General features: G+C 42.5%; 1 protein-coding gene across 3 annotated transcripts in view; it reads left to right on the top strand.

Moving 5' to 3' along the window:
* Positions 1-1,125: 1,125 nt before the first annotated feature.
* Positions 1,126-23,959, top strand: part of PTPRJ (protein tyrosine phosphatase receptor type J) — an 85,191-nt gene continuing 62,357 nt past the window's right edge. For all 3 annotated transcript variants that reach the window (XM_058421127.1, XM_058421126.1, XM_040068353.2), the window contains exon 1: positions 1,126-1,259. In XM_058421127.1, coding sequence (XP_058277110.1) covers positions 1,203-1,259 — 57 coding nt within the window. In that variant the 5' untranslated portion in view covers positions 1,126-1,202. The remainder of the gene's footprint in view (positions 1,260-23,959) is intronic.

Raw genomic sequence — 23,959 nt, 5'->3', positions numbered from 1 at the left:
AAGGATGGTTCATCTTCAACTGCCCTGGGCAACCTGTTCCAGTGAGTCACCTTATATTTAGGCTGAATTGACTGTCTTTTAGTTTAGAGCAATTCCCTCTTGTCCTATATCAACGGGCCATGCTAAAAAATCTGTCCCCATCTTTCTTACAAGTTCCCTTTAAGTACTGAGAGACTCTAATATGGTTTCCCAGGAGCCTTCTCTTTTCCAGAAAACAACCCCAATGTCCTTATTCTTGTGAATTTTCCCATGAACTCCCATGGAAATAGTTGCTTCTGTAATGCTATGCATGTTTTGAGAGCTCAGAAAAGACAAGGAAATGACAAACATATGAGCTCAAAACTTCTGAGAAAATAAGGACTTCCAGTGTTTCTGTAATTAAAAGATACGCTCTGTAAACTGTCCCTGCCTCCCCCTTTTTCTTACCCAAGCTGAATGAAATGTGGAACACTTCACTGAGCCTGGAAAGTAAGTCGAGGTTATAAAAGTGATTGCGTTTGATGATGTCACGTCCCTTTTGATGACACAGATAAAACATGTCCAAACCCGTGCCTGGAGCGGGATGAGACTTTCTTTGGGGACAGTTTGGGGATGAAAAATGGTGCAACAAGCAGAGCCCCTCACTGCGGCAACCCCCCGGCGGGGCTCGGGCGCCCCTTACCCCGCCCGGGACCGCGTGTGGCCGCGGACAGCGCAGCGCTCGCCTCCGGCCGGCGGCGCACCGGGCAGCGGAGCCCCCGCGGACGGGTCAACCTCGCCTTACCGTTGACCCTCCCTCCGCGGGTGCTGACGGAGACCGGGAAACTTTCGGAGGGAGCCACTTCCTCACCCGGCCCGGCGCGGGGAGATGTCAGATGCCAGAAAGGAGAGAAGGAGGGGGGAAGGCGGGGAAGCGCCAGCCACAGCCCTCCACCCTGCCAGACGGCCATTTAAGCCACGGGCGACGGACCGGCGGAAGGAGGCGAGGAGCGGTGGCGCAGCGAACTGACCGGCACGGCTCTCCGGCGGCCGCCGCTCTGCTCGCCCCTCACTCCGCCCCACGCAGGGCTTCCCGGCGGCTCCGTCCCCCCGCCTCTCTTAGGGCGGGGCGCGGGGGAGGGCCGGGGCGCCGGGCGGTGTGGGGCTCAACCCGGCCATGTCTCCGGGGGCGGCAGCGTCGGGTTGAGCGGCCGTGCGCGCAGCGGGGAGCGCTCTCCGCCACCATGAGGCGGCTGCCCCTGCCCTGCCTCCTCCTCCTCCTGCTGCTGCTGCCGGCCGAGGTGAGACCGAGCTGCGGGAGGCGGGGGGCTGCCGCACCTGCCCCCGGCTCACTGCCCGCGGCTCCGCGGGGAGCCGGCGGGGCAGGTGTGCGGCCGGGCTCGGGCTTTGTCCCGCAGCGGCTCCGCCGGTGACGCCCGCGGAGGGGAGGGCAGGGGAGGCCGGGCGGCCGCGGTGTGGCCCGGCGGGGGCGTCGCTCACCTGGGGCGGGATCCCCACGGCCTCCCCCTGCCCTGCCGCAAGCGGGGGCTCTGCCGAGGTTTAACCCGGCGGTGCAGCCGCGTGGCTCATTTTGGGGCGTGAGGCTGCCCCGGTTGTTTTCCTGGGTAAATGCTGACCTAGGGACGGCTCCCATCTCCCCAGTGTTATAGCCTGCCCTCCTCGTGTCGCTGCTGGTTAATTATATTGATAGGGTGTGTGTGTGTGTATGTATATGTGTGTGTATATATATATATATATATATTTGTGCATTGCCCGTGTGCATCATCCGCTGGATTACAGCTTTCGGGATCAGCGCAGAGTTTCCACGGGAAAATGCTGCCATGGTGCGGAGCGAGCAGCCCTGGCGGTGCAGGGCAGCCGATCAGCAGGAGGCCTCGGCCGGCACGCTTGGCTTTGAGACCCCGCTCTATTCCCACGTGTGTTGCAGGATGTTCTTCCAAGAACACCTTTCAGTGATGTCAATCAGAAAGCTTGCCAGGTGACCCACTCAGCATGCTGGCACAGACTCTCTCACCCTTGCTTCCCTCAGCTGATGGTGTTCTCAGTGTTCCCGTAGGAGTGCTTCATGGCTACTGTGAACTCTGATGTGCTGGGGCTTGCTGAACTTTTGCTTCCAGATGTACCTGCTCGTCCTCTCTGCCTCAATGGTTTCTGCTACAAAAGTGTTAATGTGTGTTGATAGGAACCAAGGTGCTCAGTAATCTGTGGTGACATCTGCCTGAGAGCTGCAGAGCAGAACTGTACTGCTGCTTTACTTTTTTGACTACTCTTTCCTTACCTGGCATTGGCACCAGCTTGTGATTGCAGCCAATGACTGTTGTGAACCTTTGCTTCCTTGTCTTGTCTGTTTTAGTTTGTGGTACCTTGCAGTGTTTTGGCATTTGATCTCTGTTTGTTGTTGTACCAAGCCTAGGTTTAAAAACCTCTTCTGAATAAGAGCTAAAACTGATTTGGGTATTAAAGTACACCAGCATTTTGGAAGACCTCAGAGGAGGCCTAGATTGCCGTCGGGTACAGCCTCGGGCACAACCTCTGTAGTTTGTAGTTTTTCTTCTCAAGCTGGGTATGAAATATTGTGACTTAGTGATATCTAATGTTCTCTAAGTCAGGCTCTTAATTCGTGTCTAGTATGACTAATAATAATACTAAAAAAAGTGGACCCTCTCCTCAATTCCATGTAATTATATTTATGCATTGATCATCTTGGGACCCAACTGCAGGCCCTCAACTAGGTCTTGTCATCCCCTGATGTTATCAGAGCTTCTATCAGCATGCTACAAAACACAGGTCAGATCTGGAGAATTTGGTGTGGCTCATAATTTTAGGTGGGAGCTCTGCAGCTCATAGTGTCACTATTGAAAATTTAGAAGGCAACATTCTCTATTTTGACCCAATTGTACCTGTAAATGTGAAGGCTGAGACAAGAAGTCTCAGTTTACCAGGTTTCTTAGCTGATTAGCACCTGGAGTTCTGAACATTAGAAGCACATGCTTGAGCTGCAGACGGTGGGGAGAAAGGCCCTTTAGGATTTTTTTCCTTAGAGGACTAGGATGTAAACCAGTTGCGCACTGACGGTGTGATTCTGCAAAACATCCTCTCATGTGAAATGACTAAACTTCACCATAGTCACTTATGGCAGGTAGGGTGGGATTAGCTCATATTTGAAAAGGTCGCTATATGTCTATAACCAATATATAAGCAATAAGGATGCTTATAAGATTGCTTCTAAGCAATAAGGATGCAACATAAAGCCTGGCTTGAAGGCAATGCTGTAAGCACAATAGTCTTGTTGCCCATTCTAACACTGTTCACATGGTCTTGCCCTCTAAAAATGAGGATGTTCCCTAATAGGGCACAGTTCTGGTCTTCGTGTAGGCTCAGGTGGATGTTAGAGTTGGCCAGTGTTGTTTGAGGTGTGGCATGTGCTCAGCTGCTATGGGAAGGTGACAGCAGCTGGCAGGACTGTAAGGCACATGGCATGAGCTGGGCTTTGTGTGTTGCCAGTAAGAATTTTTCCCCCTTTTCTGCAGTCTCCCAGCCAGCCCCTGAGTGGGAAGGCAGTGGGTGGAAGTGGCTCTGGGCTGGGTCTGGCCTCTGTGTTGCCTTTCAGATGACTGTGAAGTCGGAGTGGGGACAGCTTTCCACACTGACACCATAGTGAGCCCAACCACACGCAGGTACTGGGAAGCAGCCGGAGCTTTGGAGCAGCTGTGTCATGGCAGATCCTCTGTGGTGTGATGGGCACATGATTTTTCTGTGGTGTCTTTTGCTCAAGCATAAAAAAGACATCTTGCTTATTTTTCAGGAATTACATAGTAGGCAGAGTTGGAGTTGTTAAAAAACAAACCTTGCTCTCTGTTTTTTATTGAGAATGATAATATTAGTGATATGATAAATAACATCTACTACTAAAAGAGCAGAACAGAACTACTAATCAGACAGTTGGGCTTGTTTTGGTGTTTAGAATTACAAATGCCTTTTATGTGGACCTAATAGCTTGTTGTTACATCCTATTCCATACACAGAACTACTGATACTGTGTGAGTTGATTATACAGGATTATGATTTAATTACTGGTCTGAATTTCCAACCTAGGAGTTTAAATGAAGAACTATCTTATCTCAAATGTGGGCTTGCCGTGTGTGTATGTTGCATGTGAGATAATTTCTGCTATATATTGGTCATTATTAATCATTCTTGTTGAGTCTTCTTCTGTATAGCATGCTAAATTTAAATTTTAGTTTGTGGAATTATTCTGGGTAATTTTCAGCACATGCAAGAAGAAGTTAATAGTAATTTCTATTTAACTTTGTGACACATCTACATACAGCTCATTGAGAGGCTTACAAAAGAATAAAGATTGAGAAATGTGAGGCTCCCTTGCTGCATCTGTGCATGCACTTCTGGGGTAAACCCTTTAATGCACACTATTAAAAACACAGGTAGGAGCATTGCTGATCTGGAGACCTGAGCAGGCCTGAACTTAAACAGCATAGACCAGAAGGGGAAGCTGTAGCTGTGAACACAGTTTGCTTTTGTCTGAGAAGCTTTGAAATAAACTTCATTTGCCAGGCCATGTTATTTTTATGTGGTGACTGTTTTAATTTTTGTTTAAAATGGCAGCACAGGTTAATTTCCTGAGCTTCTTTGTGTTCCTTACAAAGCACCACAACAGAAGCACCTTCTGCAGTGCTCAATGGAGGCTTTGTCTTCAGTGTGGCATGGATGTATCTAGCGCTTCCTTAGAGGCATCGATTGGCTGGCTGCACATTGCAGCACACTCACATGCTTTCCAATACTTTGAGTCTCCAGCTAGCAACACACAACAAAATATCTTCTTCTGCATATTTGAGATTAGAATTCAGGCCCACAGTGGAAATGTTGTCTGTACAAACAGCCATGCTATTATTAGTACTTCCTCAATTATGTGAGCTACATGCAAGTCTTTGTGGAGAATTTTCATGGCATGTAATCTTTTATGGTTAGAGTTTCTAAATATGAGCGAAATTGCTGCTGTTTTAAAGTCTTTGGTTGTTCATTGTGCAGGGCACAATCTATGTAATTTTAATTTATGCATTTCCTTCATTCTGCTGGAGTTACAGTGTGTCATAGAGGGAGCATTTTGACCGTGTTGGAGCATCGTTGGGTACTTGGATATTTGCAGGTGCAAATCTATGACGCTTACTTGCCTACTTGTAAGTTTCTCGGTACGTGCAAAGACAAGAGACACTTCGAAAGCAGTTGGTGGATGCACATCTGGTTGTTAGCCTGATGCTTTTAGTTCAACTCCAAAATTTGAGTGTAAATAGTATCTTGAATGTCGTGAAAGGTTGCTGTAAGTGTAGGAAGAGCTAGTTGAATTGTCTTCAGCAGAGAGGGTCTACTGCTATGTAGGGATGGGAAAGTGAAAGAGCTTTGCCTTAAATGGAGCTATCAGTAGGAAATTAGTTTTCAGTAGGAGATGACTGTGTAGGAGAGGACTTTAATTGGGAAGAGTTGAACATGTGCTAATATGAAGTGTTAGAAAGCAGAGTGTGGGGAAAAGAGTGATCAGGCATCACAGGAAGAGAACAAAACAGATACAGTTCTCTGAAAGGCTGCACCAAGGCTCTTCTCTAAGTGGTTTCCAGCTGTTCCCAAATGTATCTGCACATAAACATGCCTCCTGGGCCTATTAATCCAAAATTCCAGGTGAAAATCCAAGATTAGGTGGGGAAAGTATTTCTGTAATCCAGCAAAGAATAGACATGTAAATGTGGTCCAACCAGAGCTGAATCAATAAATTCATGGCCTCATTTAATTATCTTCTGTGGCCTTCATGGGCTTTCAGTGGAAAAGGCAGAGAAAGGTATATCCATATCTTTCCATAGATGTTTGTATTTGGCATGTCACTGAAAGTACTGCCTTCCATCATCAGAAAATGGGAAGAACCCCTTGGTATTAGAAACCAAGCAGCCCACCCATCACTTTTCCTTCTGTGCTCTCTGTGAAGATACCAAAGTCCATGTAGAAAGCTGCTTCTTCCATCAGTAGCAGTTTAATAGGAGAAAAGGTAACTGTGCTTTCCACTGAATCTCAGAATTGAAGAAATTGCACCTGCAAAGAGGAAGAAATGGCAGCTCTTAAATGGAGGAAGGGGTGATGTTGATGTTTGCTGTGGTATCAGACCTGTGGGGCCTGTAACTGAACTTGGCTCTACATGGTGCTTCAAACCCTGCTGGTAGGAGTGGGCTAAGGCTATGTTTGACACGAGTACTGCTTTGGGGAGGAGAAGGGACCCCTCTTAGGATCACCTTCAGGCTCTCCTATCCAGTGCCTGGAAGTCTTTTTCTCTCCAGTTTTGCCCATCTGCTTGTTTCCTGTTCTTGTACCTCCCATTTGTTTGGTACACTTCTGTTTTTTCTCATTCTTGTGTACAGTTTTAGCCAAACTGAACAAGTAAGAGAAATACCTAGTGTGTCATTGAGAAGCTCCTAGCAAAGGTTTTGTTGTGTTCTGCGTGTGGGCTTCTGCTTTAGGGTTGAGGATATGGATGCTTTCTTTGAATGTTGGGCTGGGTGTTTTGTTTATTGGAAAGACTTCATGTTTTTTTGGTTGATTGGTTTGGCTTTGTGGTGTGCAGGAGAATGCTGTCCACAATCTGTAGTACTGGTTTCTGTGCACCAAATGATCCAGGACTTGAGTATAAGGAATAATTTGTGTGAACTTCAGCCCTATTTTCCTCTTTGAATGTAAGAAATTTTTGCTTCTGAGGCTGTAAAGTCATCAAGTGAAGACTTGAACATCAGGTGCAGAGCTTTATTGCAAATTACAGCCTATCTCTTGTGGTCTGGTAAGCAGATGCAGTCTCTTAGCACTTCTGAGCCCCAAAGTGCTGGAGCCCTCTCTCTCATCATAGCCCAGGTGAGTGCCTGGGAGCTTTCCCTTTGTTAGGGTGTTAGATTTGTATCTACAACACAGCTGGCTCTGTGATTAGGTGCATTCTTAGCAGAGTAATTCCTTACTTCCTTTTGGCACTATTTTGGTAGGTGGTTGTTTTTTGTTGTTGTTTTGGGGGGGTGTGTTGTGGTTTATTTTTGTTGTGTTTTGTTGGTTTTTTTTTGGGCGGGGGGGGGGGTGGGGTTGGTTTGGGGTTTTTTTTTCATGTCTGCCAGCATGCAAGCAATTGGGCTGCACCCAGCCTGCATGGGAACACTCCCCAAAGAGGGTTATTTGTGCCTATCAACTTTGTGGAAGCTCAGCCTGTCCTTGGTCATTGAGGGATTGTAGCTTGGCATGGCTTTATATGTATATGTAAAAGCATATGCTTCTCCTAGTTCAGCAGGATATATATATATTTTTTTTTTAATGGTATGTGTCAAGCTGAATCATTCATGGATGTCTTGGCAGGTGGGTGGCAAGAGAGAGAACTCCGCATGCCTGTAAGAAGATTCCTGGTCCAGTTCATGGTGTTACACATATCACTCTGCTTGCTGATGTTTTGTCTCTGCAATGGTAGATGGCTCTGGGGGGTGTTTTTGCACAGGAATGCTGGTGGCTTTTGTTTCTGCATTCCCCATCTTGGTGGAGCTTAGAGCTTTCTGTCACTATTTTCTCTTGTGCACTTAGACTCTAGTAAGTTAGAGCACTTGTAATAAGCTTCCTTGTATATTTTCTTATATACACATATGGACAGGTCACTGCTGGCAAGTCTGTTTCTGCATACCTGGTTTTGTGTACCCCCTTTCAAACTGTATTTTCTACCAGTTCTTTCTTGAAGTGCGGAGAGAACCATGCAAAGGATGTTAGCCAGAGGTTTGGTTTGTGAGGGCCATATTGACTCATGAGACAGGAGGATGCTGCCAAGGATGAGGTAGCAGAGCTTAGCTTTGGGGTAAGCCAGCCTATATAGGCAGCAAAGCAAGGGACCATCCATGGTATTACAGGCTGGGAAAGTTTTCTGCTGCCTCCCCATAGCAGTTGTGCCTGCAGGATCAACAGTCTCTGTAGATAAGTGGAGGTTACTTCTTTCTGCTGCCTTTCCTTCCCAGGCTTTCCTCTTGCCCAAACTATCTTGGACAATGGAGTCCCAGACTACCGCCTTGAAACTTTCAACTGAATTTTCCTGAAGGTCTCATGATACAGAAGGGGAAAATCGTGAGACTTCATTTTAGTTACCTTCATCTCTCTGCATCAGCTTAAGGACAGCTGAATTGTTAGTTACTGTTTGAATTCATAGTAAGAGAGATCCCATCTTTGTATTTATTCATCAAAACCTGCTCTGCTGCCTGACTTTGTTTAAGGTGGCCTTTTTGCTTTGAAGTGGAAAGAGCAGGGTGGACACTGGAAATGGATGAAGCTTCCACCACCAGGGACATCTGGATTGGAAAGGCAACCCGTTTTGTGTGCTGGCAGGGATTTAGGATAAATGAACTCTCTGAGACCAAGATGTTGTTTTGGCTGACAAAGAGAAGGGCTTCCACTGTTTCCCTCTGGGATGCAGGTGAAAGAAATGCACATTAGCCGACAGTAGCAGTGTGGAACCATCAAAATATATTGACTCGTCCTTGCTGGTGGTTTTTTTAACAAATAGATGTGACTTTTAATGAAACACAATGTGAGGAAAAGAATGGGTGTTTGTGGCTGGCATCAAGTTTACATATGTAAAATTGTATTGTGTTAATAAGGCAGTTTAGGGCTTTCTTTTTTTTGTGATCATTACCTTTGATTCTGCAGGAATTTTACATACTTATAAATACATCAAATTGAGGGGGAAATAAAATGGACAGCAATAAATTGGTAAGGTCCCTTTGGATGATCAAATTCTGTTTTCTTTATTTGCTCTTTTTCTGGTGAAGGCAGATATGGGACTTCTAAAGTCTTGTCAACACTGCATGTTTTGTACTTATCCATTTATAACCAAGTTTGGAGTTGAGTCCATGGTATTGCTGCTACATGAATTATACTTTCTAAATTCTAGAATTCTTTCCATCTGCTTGCAGGGTCAGCTGATTCTCCTAATACTTGGCCAGAAGTTCAATGCCAATAAAAATGTCCTTTTGTTGGTCAGTTCTGATGTGATTTTTTTTTTTTTTTTTTTTTTTTTTTTTGGCTAAGTAGGTTGTGCTTGGTTAACTGAGATCTTTGATGGTTTCACCTTCTATGGATTTATACTTTTTTATCTTATAAAGGGGAAATACAGGAATTGTAACCACAGTTTCCTTCCTACAGTTTTGTAAGTGTGTATCAACAACAACAAAAAAAGAAGTTCTTTCTTAGGGGAAATTCATTATCTTTGGTTCAGTTTACATTACTCTTTCAGGGTAATTCACCTCTCATTCTCTGCAGCTGGGCACCAGGGAGAAATGAGCAGTCCAGCTTTGCGGTCAGGGTCTGGCCTTTCCAGCTGGCTCTCTCGGCATGTCACAGAAAGAGGCCTGGTGTTCTAAACTCAGAGTTTCCGATAGATTTTGTATTTGACAGCTGAGGAAAGGAGACTGACATACTCTTACATGAGGTAAAGGAACAGTATTAATATTAGCAGGAAAAAGGTATTTGTTGTTTTTTGTTGTGTGGCTTTTTTTTTTTTTTTAATTCAGTATTTCTCTGCTGTTCAAAATTCTGTTTCTGAGATGAAAGGGAAAACGGAAGAAAATTTGTGAAAATTTCTTTTGCATTTTTTCAAGTGAGTGATAGACTAGCCAGTCTAATTAACTTTGTACTAGTTTTAAGACTTACAACCAACTGAAAACCCCCTTGCTTTTTTAGTACTGTTACACTGATAATGTTCATCAGTGAAAAATTAGATGCATTTTAAATTTTAAAATGCATTGCCACATCCATTTTAAAATAATTGAAACGATTCCTAAGCACATGCTAAGCAGTGATAGATATTGGTATTGTGAATGTGTTAAATGAAATCCAATTTTAAGACATAATTATGGGAAAGGACAAGGCTGTAAGATCTACAAGTGGATCTGTTGGGCCTTTGTTCTGAAATCTCCATAACAATGTAGGTAATTGTATGTATATGACAAATCTCAACAATACCCTCCTTTGTCCCTGTTAAAAGAGGGAAGACTTGCCTTTGTCTGTAACTTATTAAGGACTTGAATTTGGACATGTTAAAGTTTTGGGGAAATAGTTCCAGAGGGAAAAATCCCTAGCTAGTTAACAGAAGAAATAATAATTAAAAAAAAATGTGTTGAATCCATTTGGAAACAGGCTTTTTTTGCAGCTTAAGAGTTACTGATGAAATGTTGTTCCAAAGTGTTTAGGTGTTTCTTCATAAGACATGACTTCAATGGCCAATTCTTCCTAGAGCATGTTAGTGCATTTTTATCTTCTTCTTGTCTTTCTCTCCAATGATTTTTCACTATTGTTGAAGGATAGTTGATCTAAGATATGAATGTCTTGACGTATTTTTTATGTGGATTTAAGACTATATAATGAAAGCATAATTGCTTCTGACTTTTATTGTGTGTACCCAATTCCTCTGTGACATTCTTGTTTCTGATGTCTGCTGTACACTCGTAGTAAAATAGCCTCATTAAAGAAGCTAATAATCAGCTCTCTATATTCATGAATTTGAAGGCCTAAAATTCTGGGGAAAAAAGAGCTGTATCCTTAACTAACTTTACAATGTGCTTTAAAAAAAACACCAAACACCCAAACTAAAAAAGTATTCCAACAAGCTATTATATGCTTTTGATGATTAAAAGATGTAATTAGTTTATTGTACTTTGAATTAAGCTAACATTCTTTTTCTTTCTTGTCCCCAATATCTTGGGGAGTCCTGCCACTGCTGATGAGATTACTTGTGGTGAGCTTTAGCCAGCAGCAAATATTTGCAGGTGGATGCAATATCTGGAACAGCCTTAGGCAATACTCATTTCCCTATCCTACCAGACAGATCTACAGTATGTGGTTTAACTGGTATTTATTTAACTATTGTCTCCTGACTCAGTCTTCACAATTTTACATGCACCTGTTCAACTATTTCCTGGTTCAGTGTGCAAAGCACAACACTGCAGAAGGTCAGAGGTGCTATTTAGTAACTGCAGAGCATGCTTTTCCCTCTTCACTGATGATGGAGCCTAGTTCTCTTTATGGTGAAATTGGTTAGGACTTCATCTAAGTGGTGCAAATAGTTCTCTTCTAAATTTCTGGAAGTTTGAGCAGCCTACCGAAAAAAAAAAAAAATTGTCCTTTCCTCACTTGCGCTGTTTTTGACTTGCAGGAAGGGATTGCTGTCCATCCAGCAGTTAAGTCATTAAATTAATGGCTGGGTGATTCACACAGAGCAGTTCCTGTTCTATCCTAGCAGAGCCACTGCCTGCTTGCAGTGCTGCTGCTGGACAGAAGGTCATTTCTGATAACCTTCACTGTGCCCCACAGGTTATGCTGCATGCAGGATTCTGTACAATGCATTTGTGGTTTGTAAGCAGTGTGTGCAGTGATTCCTCCTATCCCTAAGTTTAGGGCTATTCACAACACCTGGCACAGTTGCTAAACTCAGTAAGTTGTAAAGCTCAGCTGGGCAAAAAACCTGTTGCTGCAGATTGAGTCTCCTGCAGTCTTGTTTCTGCAAATTGCCTACCTTAGTTGCTCATTCCCTCTTGTAATTTTTTTTAATTGAAAAAAGGCAAGATGAAAAAGAATCTCATGCAGACATTTAATCGGTCATTGCTACATGTGGTATCTGTCACTATTGTCTCTAGATTTCATCAAAATTCATTCCATGAATGTTAATCTGAGTTTTGCAGTGAGAATTGGTCAGCTGAACATTCTGTTCCTCCTGTAGAAATGTGTGGAAAAGATGGGAGATAAGATAGTGCCAAACTTCACTTTCCATTCTGAACAAAGATCTCTTACTTTTGCTTTCCTGAAGTCATACATTTTCTGTTTCATGCTCCAGCATGAAACATAGCACTAATGAAATCCTGCTGGAATTTTAAAGGTAAAGTTAATGATGGAGAAGTTCTAGGACTTGTAGGTTGTTGTGTCAAGGTTTGTTTGAGGACTTGGGAGCTGCTCATTTGCCACCCCTCAAATCTTCTTTGCACTTCCCTCCCCTTTCTTGCACTGGTTGTGTTGTGTGACCTAGAGGTTGTAAACGCTGTGGGACATTATAGTTGTACATGGATACTACTAAGGAATCTTTTGGTGTTAGGGTCTCTGGCAGTGACTTTGAAAAAGAATTCTTCCTCAGTCAGCAGGTGCATACAGGATCAGCAAAGTACCCCACCTCACCTGTCTCCACCAGCATTCACTTCTGCTCACTAACTGCATCAAAAATGAGAGCTGCAGGGGGAAAAAAGCTTCCTTTATACAACTTCCTGTATTTTGTGAATACAAGGTTCCTTTTTGGTCATGAATGGGTTATAAATCAGACAAAAGCGGGGTTGTGGGGTCTCGTGTCTTTCTTCTCTAAGTGAATTGGCTAATTCTTGGTGGATTTGTACATAGGAAAAGCATTCCTTACATCAGGCACAGATGGGGGGAAAGGGTTCTTGTGTGGTGAGATAGACATTTACCTCTAGACACAGGGCAGCCTGTGATAAACCACTCAAGTGCTTGGGAAAAGGGAGTAGGAGTGTGAGTGAGGCAGCACAAAACCTTGGCAGGTGTTTAGTGGGACAGTGAATATCACCCTGGATACGTGTCATGGAGCAAGTTCCAGTGCTGAAGCTGCTACTCATAGCAAGTGGGGCAGCAAGAGGCATTGGGATGCTAGGGAGCTTCTGAAGGGATGGCACATGGATGTGCAGATCCTGCTAAAGGTAGCAGCCACTGTATAGAAAAGGTGCAAGAATCAGCTGGTAAAACGTCTGCATTGTAAATGGCTTCCATCAGGCTGTTCTAGCCCCACACGGTGTGTATTGAACATAACTGAAACAAACCCATTTGTTGCCTTTGCACAGCAAATACTACTTTTCTCCTGGCCAACAAAACCCACAGTTTGTTTCTGGATGTCCTGTGGGGCTGTGACTGGTCATGTGAGCGGTCTGTGGTTTGTGTGTATTGGGTGGTGTTTGGAGGACTTCAGTTGAAGATGTTCCTGTCCCTGCTTTAATGCAGCAAAGAGCTAAACAAGAACTGCATGTGGTACAGCTGAGGACAAGTATACGAGAGGCTACTTGAGCCTGGGGTGTAAGCACTCCATGTGCATCTCTGTGGAAGCAGAAGCAAAGTTTCTGAAGAAAAGGAAGTAGGTTGTTGGGGGGGAGCATGATGAATAAACAGAAGAGTGTACAGGAGTAAGCAAGATTGCTGCGGCCTACGTAAGCTAACAGCAAGCCTCAGCTGTTGAAGCAGTGGCCAAGCATGTGCTGTTTCATTACACAGAGCTGGACCATATTCCTCTGGCATGAAACTGACCAGTCCACCACCTTCTTCTTAATTAGATCCTCTTGGGATGAGACATCCCTTCCTGAAATGAGAGGGAGGCCAAGTTCATATGCACCTGCCACCCCCAGACCTCTGCACACTTGACAGCTGTGATAACATGGCACTATCCCCTCTAATTTGGATACTGGTTAAATGTGATGGAAGGCATTTCTGGATAGTTCATGCTGAACCTGCAGGCTCTCTCTACATGAGATGACCAGCTGTGTGCTACTTGCAAAGAGGTGATGATGATCAGTGTCTGCTGATGGTCAACCCACGATGATCTGAGAGCTTAAGAGGAGTGAGCCTGTCTGGTTCATCTGCTTCACTACGCAGAAGCAAAGTCTCCAATCTGTGGTGACCATTGTTGAGGGCAAGATGTGACTGGTGTTACTGTTTGCATATATACATATATATGTATATATACACTTCAGGATATTGCTCAAAGCTCCCTAGCTGAGATTGGGGCTATCGTGCTTGTTTTGAAAATGCATGGGAAGGCAGTCTGTTCTGAAGTGCCCAAATGGGTGTTATTTTAAGCATGTATGAGTGTAAACACAGTCTGAATTTAGGGATCTTTTCTCTGGCTACATAATCCATCTCTGAAAATCTAGGAGGTGCTGGAATTAACACTGCCCATCTGACTTTAATCTGCCTCTTTCCAAAGGATGGAGGCAGAGCCTAGAGTACACGCTCTTCTGCTTCCCATGCTTTTGCTGTCTTTGTTCAGCGCCAGCCCCCTCACAAGAAGGTGCTGCTGGAGAAGCTTCAGCTTGCCTGGATATATCTTGGGATGCAGGTAGAAGGTGTCTCAGTGCAGCTCCTCATACACAGCCTTGCTAACAGGTGTGTTTGCCCCCCTTTGATTTTTTTGATTAGCTTTCAAGCTGAGGTGAGAGCATTGGCACAGCACTCTGTTTTCACCTTTTCTCAGTGTTTTGTAGCATTTTTGATTGCAACATTTCATAATTAAGTAAATATATATAGGCAGATGCTGGCACATACTCCTAAAACTTTCCCTCCAAATTGAAACACTTGGAGTGAGTTATGAAGAAGGATCTTCTGATAGGAGACCCTGTGTAATGTCACATTACACCCTGTGAATTACCATTCAGATTTCTCATTTAACTAGTTGGCCTTGATTTTCAGAGGATCAGTGCTTGCCTTCTTGTCATACAAAGCAGCTCTTCCTCCTGCTCCTGTCCTGCTGCAGATGTTCACCCCCAGCCAAGCTCTGTGGTGTGGGATGCACAGCCTGTGAGAGCACCCTCAGGCAGAGAAACTGTGCTGGTGATGCTCAGATGAAATCCCCAAGCACACCTAAAATGGGCAGCCTTGACAGAGTTGTGGGCACAGCCTTTTCTAAACTCCCTCCTCTCTGGGCCAGGTACTCCTGGTGTAACTTAAAGTGAGTGAAAGGTCCACCCATCCTTAATGAGTTTTCTTAATGCAAGTGGGGATGGTCTTTCTCACAGCATTTCTCATACTTTTTTCTAAATCAAATGTATCCCATTTTCTTAGGTCTTCTCTGTATATACATAATTGCAATTTGTCATTTTGATTGAAAAGACATCCTTAATGATCCTGTCTTTTACATAGTTCCCTGTAATAAATTATTTTAGAAACATAGCTATTTTCATATTTTAACATTTTTATCAATATGAAACTTCAGAACATTATTTCTCTGTGAAAAAAGTCTTAAAAAGTCTACTGCTAAAATTCAGCCCTGTTCTTTACAACTTTTTATCTCCCCCTTTCCTTTCCTGCCCACACCCCACGTCAAATTTTAGGTATGTAGGTGGAATGGGTTTTACTAATGGGGGGGAAACAGATAGTTACATTCAGTGATGATGGAGAGGAATAAGTGCTTGTGCGGTGTAGTGACAAAGTGTTTTTTGCAGAACTCAGGCTGTAGTTGCACCTGGTCTATGATACAGCTTCCACCCCAATTTTATTTCATGCTTATATTCAGTTTTTGGATATACACGTCACAGAGTAGTTTGGTTTCATTTGTATTTATTTAGCTTGCTGAGGAGGAGGATGGTGTTTTAATTGAAGGCAAAAATTCCTGTGAACCACATGTCTCACTTTTCAGTCAGCTCTAATTAAATTTCATTTTCCTCCCTGTTTTCCCTTTGTGTGCATAAATGAGAACTTCTGTGGGAGATCCCTATCACTGTTATTGTGTCACAGTCATGTTTTATGATCTTCTATTTCCCTCTGTGTTGATCAGATGCATTAAGAAAGACTGTTATTACAGACATATTTTTTTAATGTGGAAAGAGCTTATGGAAGCTTAAATATTGCTACTCTAGGTCCTTGGTCAGTATTTCAGAGTGATGATGAAAATCAATGTGTTGAGCCCCTGGGAAAACTTCTGTTCTTAATTGTGGAGAAAAAGGCACAAGGGTCTGAAGTAACAGTGAAGTGATGGCACACAGCTTGGGCTTTCTGAATTTCAGCGCTGCTAAGTCATTGCAAGGGGACCCAACTCATGTTTTTGCTTTCTACCAAAAAAGTAATTTTTAATACTAGTTGGTTTTTGAGTAACTATAAGATAATGGGATACTCTAAGTAGTATTAGCCAGTTCAATATATGTGTGTGTATATATGTAATTATATGTCTCTCTATATAAATGTGACTGTGTATGTCCATATATTTGTAAATGCACAACAGAAGAAATGAATATTTAGTGAGAAATAATTTATTTTGCCTTTTTTGTTTGTTTAGTATCAAGTATTGTTTGAAACAGGCTAAAGGGAAAGGAACTGTGTGTTGAGATAAGCAGTAGGAGAGTTAAAAAAAAAAAAAAAAAAAAGATACGTACTTGGCTTAAATGATGTCCAGACTTACTGTGATATTTTCCAGGCACTAGTGTTTTCCTTTTTGCTAAGATTATAGACAGTTGATTTTTGTTGAGTCTACAAAATAAAAAAGAACAACAATATGAATACATTTAACTGTTCCTGAAATTTGCATTGGAGTGCTTTGTTTTACTCCTTCTTTGTGTTTTAAAGAGGAACCTTGCTACATCAGGTTTTAGCTTCTACAACTGATTAAGGAACTATTAGCTTGACAAATAACCATGTGATGAATGGCAGGGGGAAAAATGGTGATTCAAATAGTGAAGTACTTTAATGGATTCACCTTAGGCACTTACAAGGAATTTCATCAGTAGAAGATGCCAGGATTGTTTCAGTGGCTCTTTTGTTTCTGTTTGATCCGTTCTGGGCAGGATGTCTTTTACATAGGCATTTTGTGTGACTGTGTCTTCGTAACTGGAGGAAAAATCAAGAGTTTCTTCCAGCCCCAGCATCCCTGGTGTGGATGTGTCCACCTGGTAAAAAGGGTCTGGCAGCTGGTGTAGTGGTGTGTATTTGCCAGTGTGGGTTTGATGTGGGTGCCTGAGCTCAGCAGGCCCATGCTAGGCTGATGTGTATCCAGTCCAGATCCTCTTCTGGTGTGAAGTTGACGTGTGGCAAATATGTCCGAACGTGGGGATGGAAAGATTGGATGATCTCAACAGGAGCACTGGAGGTTTGTCTTGCCAAAACAGAACATGTGTGCTTGCTTTCCATCCATCCCATCTTGAGAGGAATTTGGATTTCCTTAATGCCCAGGCTTGTGTTTGTTTGGCTCCTAAGACCTGCAGCTCATTATGTCTCGATTTAACAAGATGTCATGTGCATTTGGACTCCAGGAACATATTCTCTACAGCTTTTGGCCACGTATCTCCTTGTCTGTTTTGTTACCTGGATGACAGCACTGTGAACTTTCCACTGCAAGAAGTAGTTTCTGGAGAAAATTAAATTAAAATTTTGTAATTAAAAAACATGTGATGGATTTTGTGCTTGCTATCGAGAATGTATTTTCCTATGAAAATAGAATCAATGGAAATTTAAGTCACAGTCTGTTAGAAAATTACTTGAGTATACCAATAGAGTATACCAATAAGAGGTTGGTTGCAATGTCTGAATGTCTCCAGATTTGTAAATAATGTCATAATGTCATATCATGGTCTAGACATATGTTGCCTTCAAATAGGAAAAATACATAATACTGTTTGTTTAAAAATCTCTCTTTTCAAAAGGCATGTGCCAAGAAGGAGTGTGCTGGGGAATAAGTTCAGTTATAACCAGAGGGCTTTTTTTGTTTTCTTTTTTATTAGCAGAATTGTTTGTGAATGAGCAATGGAGATAGTGACCTACAGGCTTTATGAAATGTGGGAATCTGTCTGTCTAGCCAGCACTATAAATAAATGGCTTTTGAAAGATTTTTGTCAGTTCAATATACATTATTTTGTTTCAGCAAGTCTCCTTTGCTTCACAGGATCTGTTCTGTATATGGTGCTATTTATAATCTGGGGTGGAGGAAGAGTCTCTGGGAGTGGGTGATTCACAAAATAGGGCCAATAAACAATGTTAACACTGTGGCATAATGTGATAAAATCAGAAACTTGGACAAAGGCTGCAATGCTGTTCCTCACTACGGCTGTTGTGTGGCCGCTTTTTCTCTTTCCACTGACCTTCTCTGGCTTACCAGAGATGCCCTCTAGTTTCGTTTTCCTAAGAGCCCAACGCTGAGTTGCTGAAGGTTAACCTAAGAGCAGTGCTCTGGCTCAGCCTCCTGCAGGGAGGCTTCATACCTGAGCCATGTGAAGAGTGTGTGTGTCACAGCTGGTTTTCTGCGGCGTGGCAGGGGAGTATCCCAGGACTTTGGTAGCTCAGTGGCTGTCTCCTCTGCACCCTGGCCTCACTGCAGCGAGATTGTGTTTGTGAGCAAAGGTGGATCAGTGATCGTATCATGGGCTAGGAGCCGAGGAGATGAGTTTATGGGTATGTGTTCTCTCATGCTTCTCCTTTTGTGGGGTCTGGCAGAGAAAGAGGAGCAATTGAGAAAATCTGGAGCTTCCCTAGGACTATGTTGAGGGACAGAAGGCAGAGCAGACAGGAGCTGTTGGACCACACTGAGGTGGTATTTTGAGTGTGTGCATTTACTAAACAGGTAGAGATAGCTTAATTGCCTCCAGGAATAATACGTGTGCTTCCTTGTGCGAAATGAAACACTGACCAAGTCCAGGTTTTGTTACTGGAAAGAGGGCAAAGTAGAAGGATTGTGAAGAGCAAGGACATAATCGCTGGTGCTTCTCTAAGGCAGTAGTTGGAGGCATTATTTGAGCTGAACTCTGAGGTACAGCATCTGTTTTATGTGTGTACATTTCTCTGAGGCCATTACAGTCTGTTGGAAGGAAGTTATTTGTCAAACTTACCTAAGTACTGCATTGCAGAGCCCATCCTAAAGCTCAGGACTCATAAGCAGGCTTGTGTATCTCCAAAACCATGGTGTGTCCAGCAAATCACAATTTAGGGAGTCACACAGGAGAGAAGTATGGGAAGACATGAAGAAAAAGACTGTAGCACAGGAATTAAAGATGAAATTTTCTTATGGTTGTGGATAGAGTTCCCAAAGTACTTCCTACTGGGAAGCCTGTTGGAACAAAATCAGAAAAAACTTCTGAGAAAACTTCTGAGCATTCAAGTCACAACAGAGATGAAAAGCACATAGAGTTAATTAAAAAAAAAAAAGGAAAAGAAGCTAGCCCATCCAAATAAAAATACACAGGCAAAAGTGTGCACTCATTGTAGGCAGGAAAATTCTATCTTTTGCTTTCTCCTATTATGGGAGGGGTCATTGTTTCTTTTTCTAGTAAAAGAATCCTTTTTTTTTTTTTTTAAATGTCTGTGGGAAAGGAGAATAGTCTGAATTGAGTCTTTGACATGTTGTATTACAGAGAGTCATAGAAAATGTACTATGCAAATGACTATCTGCCTTATTAAATGCCTCAATAGAGTTCATTGTCTCAATATTGCTATTATTGGAGATGGATGGACACTACATGATTTTACCATCAAGCTGAAAAACTTCAGTGTTACAGTCTCGTTACAAGGGCAGTCCTAGTGCGCTGACTTAAAGGAGAGAATTGAATTAAGGGGAGTGAAAGATCCATTGCTCTGTCCATTTTAGTTTGTCTTTTGTAGACTGTGCATCATTTTAGTGTTCACAACAGGGGGTTTTGTGCTTCATGGTCTTGGTTTTCCTCATCTTTCATTGCTAATAAAAAGAAAGCCCTTTTATGGGGAGGAATCCTCCAGCACCTGCTGTGATTTTGCTTGATTACAGTTGTAGGAATGCTGGTGTTGTTGGATGGTCGTGGTGCTTTCTCAGGTGGGGGCTGACCTGTAGCACCTTGGTGTCCTCATGGAGGAGGAGGAGGATCATCAACTCCTTTGTTCCCTGATGTCAGGAGCTCATCACAGTATTGTTCTAGTCCACAGTTGGCTTTCTTGCCTTTGCAACTGCTCACTGAGCCTCTCCTGAGCTGTCATTAGAGCCTCACACACTGCCTGGGGCAAAATCTGAATCCTAAAAGCTGCTGAAGCCAAAATCTGATGTCCAAGTCTGCAATGTCAGTCACCCCTAAACCTACTTTGGAGGCTTTGCATTAACAAGAGTGCTGTCTTAGGTGAGGTGCTTGAAATGGTAACTAGCTGGTGTTTTGTGGTGTGTATTTTTTTCTGGGCATCACTTGGTATGCTGGATCTGGCTGCATTACAGTATGGGAATTTCCAGATAAAACTCCCGAAGTGTGTATTTGGTGTCTCTGTGGCCCCATGGCAATAGTAAGAATCTGTCCATTGCGTGTATACTGCTTTTGTCCATTGTGTGATGCATATCTTGTGTGATTTTGGTGGTTCTAAACCTATCATTTGCTTCATTTGTTTCTTGGTGTGGAGGGGGAAACAACAGAGTTTGTCTCTTTTGGTTAATATGTGTGGAAGTTAATGAGTAGCTAAAAGCAGCAGGGGTGAATTGTGCTGTAACGCAGTAACCTCATTCAGTGTTTGCTTTCCTTCCTTGACTTTTCAGTTTTGGAGGGGATGAGGAAGGCCTATTACTCATTAAACAAAAACAGTTCTTTACAGTCTCGAGCATTTTCCCCCAAATACCCAACTGCCTCCTGTTAGTCCTTAAAAGTAGCACCTGTCATGCAGTACTCTGTAACAGGTATAGTAACCAGGGATTGCAATGCATGCACACTGAGTGAGCCACATTTCTTCACAAATCTTTATGGAATAAAACCTAAATTGCATAATTAGGCATGCTTTACTCTTACTGTGTCATTCACCTTGGGTTATGTGCTCTGGTTTTCAGTATTTCACTGTTGCTTATTAATGTTTAGTACCTTCCTTTAGGATATGTGAATATATACTCTTAAGTTCTTCTCCATTTCACTTTCCACTTCAGTTTTCCATATTGGTCTTGAGGGGTTAGTTTAATACGAGTGTGTATGTAGGAAGAAGAAATGAAGGTATTGGCAGCTGTTGTAAACATTTGTTTTTGTGCAAGGGTTGGATCCATCTCAGAAAAATTACATCTTCTCGGGTTAAAATGGCCACTTAGCGTAGGCTGCTGGGCATTCTTTTGGGGCAGGTTTAAGCAGTAAATTATCCTAAATTCCTCTAGCACCTAATCCAGCAGACTTGGTCAAGTTGTAAAGCAGCCACTCTTCTGCTTTTGTTTTTTTGATGACAATTTTCTACTGTCGTGACTCTGAATATGATGATTACTGAAGATTTTTTTGAAAAACAAAAAACAATCCCCAAATGTGCACCCTTCCTCCTGGAGCTTTTGGCAGTGCTTTCGCCAAGTCAGTGTTTCGTTTGCTGCGTTTTCAGTCATGTCTCATGTGGCAGACACAAAACAGGGAAGGAAAAAGTACTGTAGGAAAGAGTAAGATACATCTGTAAACCCAGAAGTCTTCCTAGACTTCAGGAGCTATGCTTATCCCTAATAAATATCTTCAACTGATTAAAAGCAGGGAAAAAAAATCTAACTAACTGTGCCGCTTTTAAGTTAAAATTCTGGTTATGCTGAGCTCAGTGAATCAAGCTAACTTGTGTTTTGGCTTTATCAACAGAGATAATTTAAGGGAATATTGGAAGATGGGTTACAGTAGAACAATTTGTTTGGCGTGTACCGCAACAGAAATTCTGCTTTTTTCCTGCTGCTCATCAGAAAGGCTCAGTGCACAGGTAGTGCGTTATTTTGCACTGAGCTATCCGTCTAATCTTTCAATGAATATGTGGGATTTTGTGTTGCTTGAATATATTCTGTGATTAGACAGAATAGGTTTTATTTTATGCAAAAAGCACATCTTAATAGTGGTTCTTGCAATTGTTTTGAATATTCTGGTTTTTATGCAGCTTCTCTTTTTCTTGTGTGACTTTATATTATTTTAACTCACTGTATTGAAAAAAATAAGGAAAATATTATCTCAGTAAGGAAAGTATATTACACATTTATGACTGGCTGTGTAGAGTTCAATTACCTTTTCATAAAATGGCACTCGAAGCTGTGAAGAGCTCCTGCGGCATTTTCTCCCACCCTCTTTTGCTGACACCCTTGTACATTTAGCCACTTACTTTGCTGTTCGTCTTGGATTTTATATTTTATTTTCAGCATCACCACCTGCCCAAGGGGAAAATTTCTCCCCTTCTAAAGGAAGATGGAAGGTCTGGTTGTGTATTGAAGTGAACCCTTATGCCTTTTGGTTGTTTATGATGAGAAGTGGAGCTGCAGCCTATGACCACTTAAATCTTCTGAAATCTCACTTGCCTGTTCCCTTTCTATGCCAACAGAAATGAAATGTTGGTGGGTGGGGTTTTTTGTATTTTTTTGTTGTTGTGGTGGTGGTTTTGGTTTCTTTTTTTTGGTTGTTTTTTGTTTGTTTGTTTTGTTTTTTGGGGGGGTCCTTTGGTTTGTTTGGTAGGGTTTTTTTATTTTCTTTTTTTTTGCATTTTTTCTTTTTTTGTGCTTCTCTCTTTGTATTTCTGCATATTACTTAAATTTTCTTTTTTTGCAAAGTTTGAGCTTTTTAATTCTTAATCTTGGTCCACTGGATTTTAGTAACTTTCTTGAGTCTCCTTGCCAAAGAAGCAGAAGTTATTTCTAAACTTCTAAAACAGGGAGGTGTAAATTACCTCATTTTGTCATTCCTACAGATTTTACCCTTCACATGCAGCACAAAGGGTGATTATCTGGCTGAACCTTTTCTGGGCCATGAAGTATTTATATCATGTGAATGCTGTGGATTCGTCTGTCAAAACACGTGTTGTAGCAAACAGAATTAATGTTTTGCACTGGGGGAAAGGGATAAATCCTTTGCAATTGCCAACTGCCTTAAAGACCCTCCTGTATTGCTGTGGTTGGGTTGGAAGGACAATGGGCAGGAGCTAGTTTAGATGAGAGCAGAGCTCTCAATAGAGTGGTGCCCTGGTTTCTGTTTCTAAGTGTTACTGAAGTGCGAATATGTGTAATTTGCATGAACAGGCAAAATAAAGGGTGCTAAAATTCCTACTTTGTTCAAATTCTGCTATTTCAAGCTGCTGTATTTGTGTTCTCCACTAATATTATTGCACAGAGGAAGGAGAACATTATATTTAAAAACAAGTATTTAATGACAGTTCATTTTTGCAGTATTTATAGTAATTACTTGAACACATGGTACCTTTTCTGTTGTGAATAAATACTGTACTAACCTCTGCTAAGGAGTAGTGCAGATTGTTTAATGAATTGCATTGGGGTTCCCAACTGGTTCATTCATTTCATTGTTGGTGCTGGCTGAAAGATGATTTGTTCCTGCTGTGTCAGAATAATCCCTCTGAAAGTGCCTTGTGCATCTCAGTCATGACAGTGATAAAGTAACGTGCCTGGAATAGAGAAGACTTTTGAAAACAGTCTTTTGAAAAGGAGGTTCTCATGTCCAGCCACGTGCACTGTTAAGGCAGAAGGACTTTAGTTTGTGTGGGTTTTCTAAAGGAGTCACTTGCCCGTCTCATGTCTTTCAACTTGCGTTCACATAGGCAAAAGACAGGAAAGTGAGGCAGGCAGACAGGGAACAAGTGGATTGTAGAAAAGATGCTTTTGAGATTCCTGGTCAGAAAAGAACATGCCATTGTTTTGTAGGCCACCAGTAGAGCTTTCATGAAGAAGAATGATAAGCAAATGATTCTGTTTACTTGTTTTACATAATTGAAATATGTCATCTCTGTGAAATGACTGTTGCTGGTGGAAGGTGAATGTTTTCCTACCTCAAGTGCCATTGAGATGGGTGTTAGATCTTTTCTTTTGTGTTTGAAAGAGGGTGAGGCCTTATGAAACAGCTGAGCCAATCTAATGGCCATTTACTTCTCCGTGTCACCCAGTGACGTGAGCTGCTCTCTTTCACTCCGCTGGCCCGTGTCTGACCTTGTGTTGGGGTGGGTGAGATAGCTAAACTAGCAGAAAGCTATTCCCATTATTCTGGAAGAAAAGTTCTCTGCCAAATGAGGTGCTGTAACAAATTTACTTTGCAGACAGGTGGGTGACCATGCCTCAGTGAGGGCAGTGTGAGGAGAGGAGGAACTGCCATAGTTGGGTAGGGTCAGGCACATTCTGTAGCAGCAGCAGTAAAAGTCGTATTAATTGTATTTTTGTTTCTTATGCAGTGTTATCATCCATCTCTATAAGCATCAAATCAAATGCCAATTTCAAAGCTAAATGTGTGAACCA

Source organism: Hirundo rustica, chromosome 6, assembly GCF_015227805.2.
Source record: "Hirundo rustica isolate bHirRus1 chromosome 6, bHirRus1.pri.v3, whole genome shotgun sequence".
In the NCBI taxonomy this organism is placed as follows: Eukaryota; Metazoa; Chordata; class Aves; order Passeriformes; family Hirundinidae; genus Hirundo; species Hirundo rustica.
The sequence above is the reverse complement of the archived record's forward strand: the minus strand, read 5'-3'. Positions and strand labels throughout refer to the sequence as shown.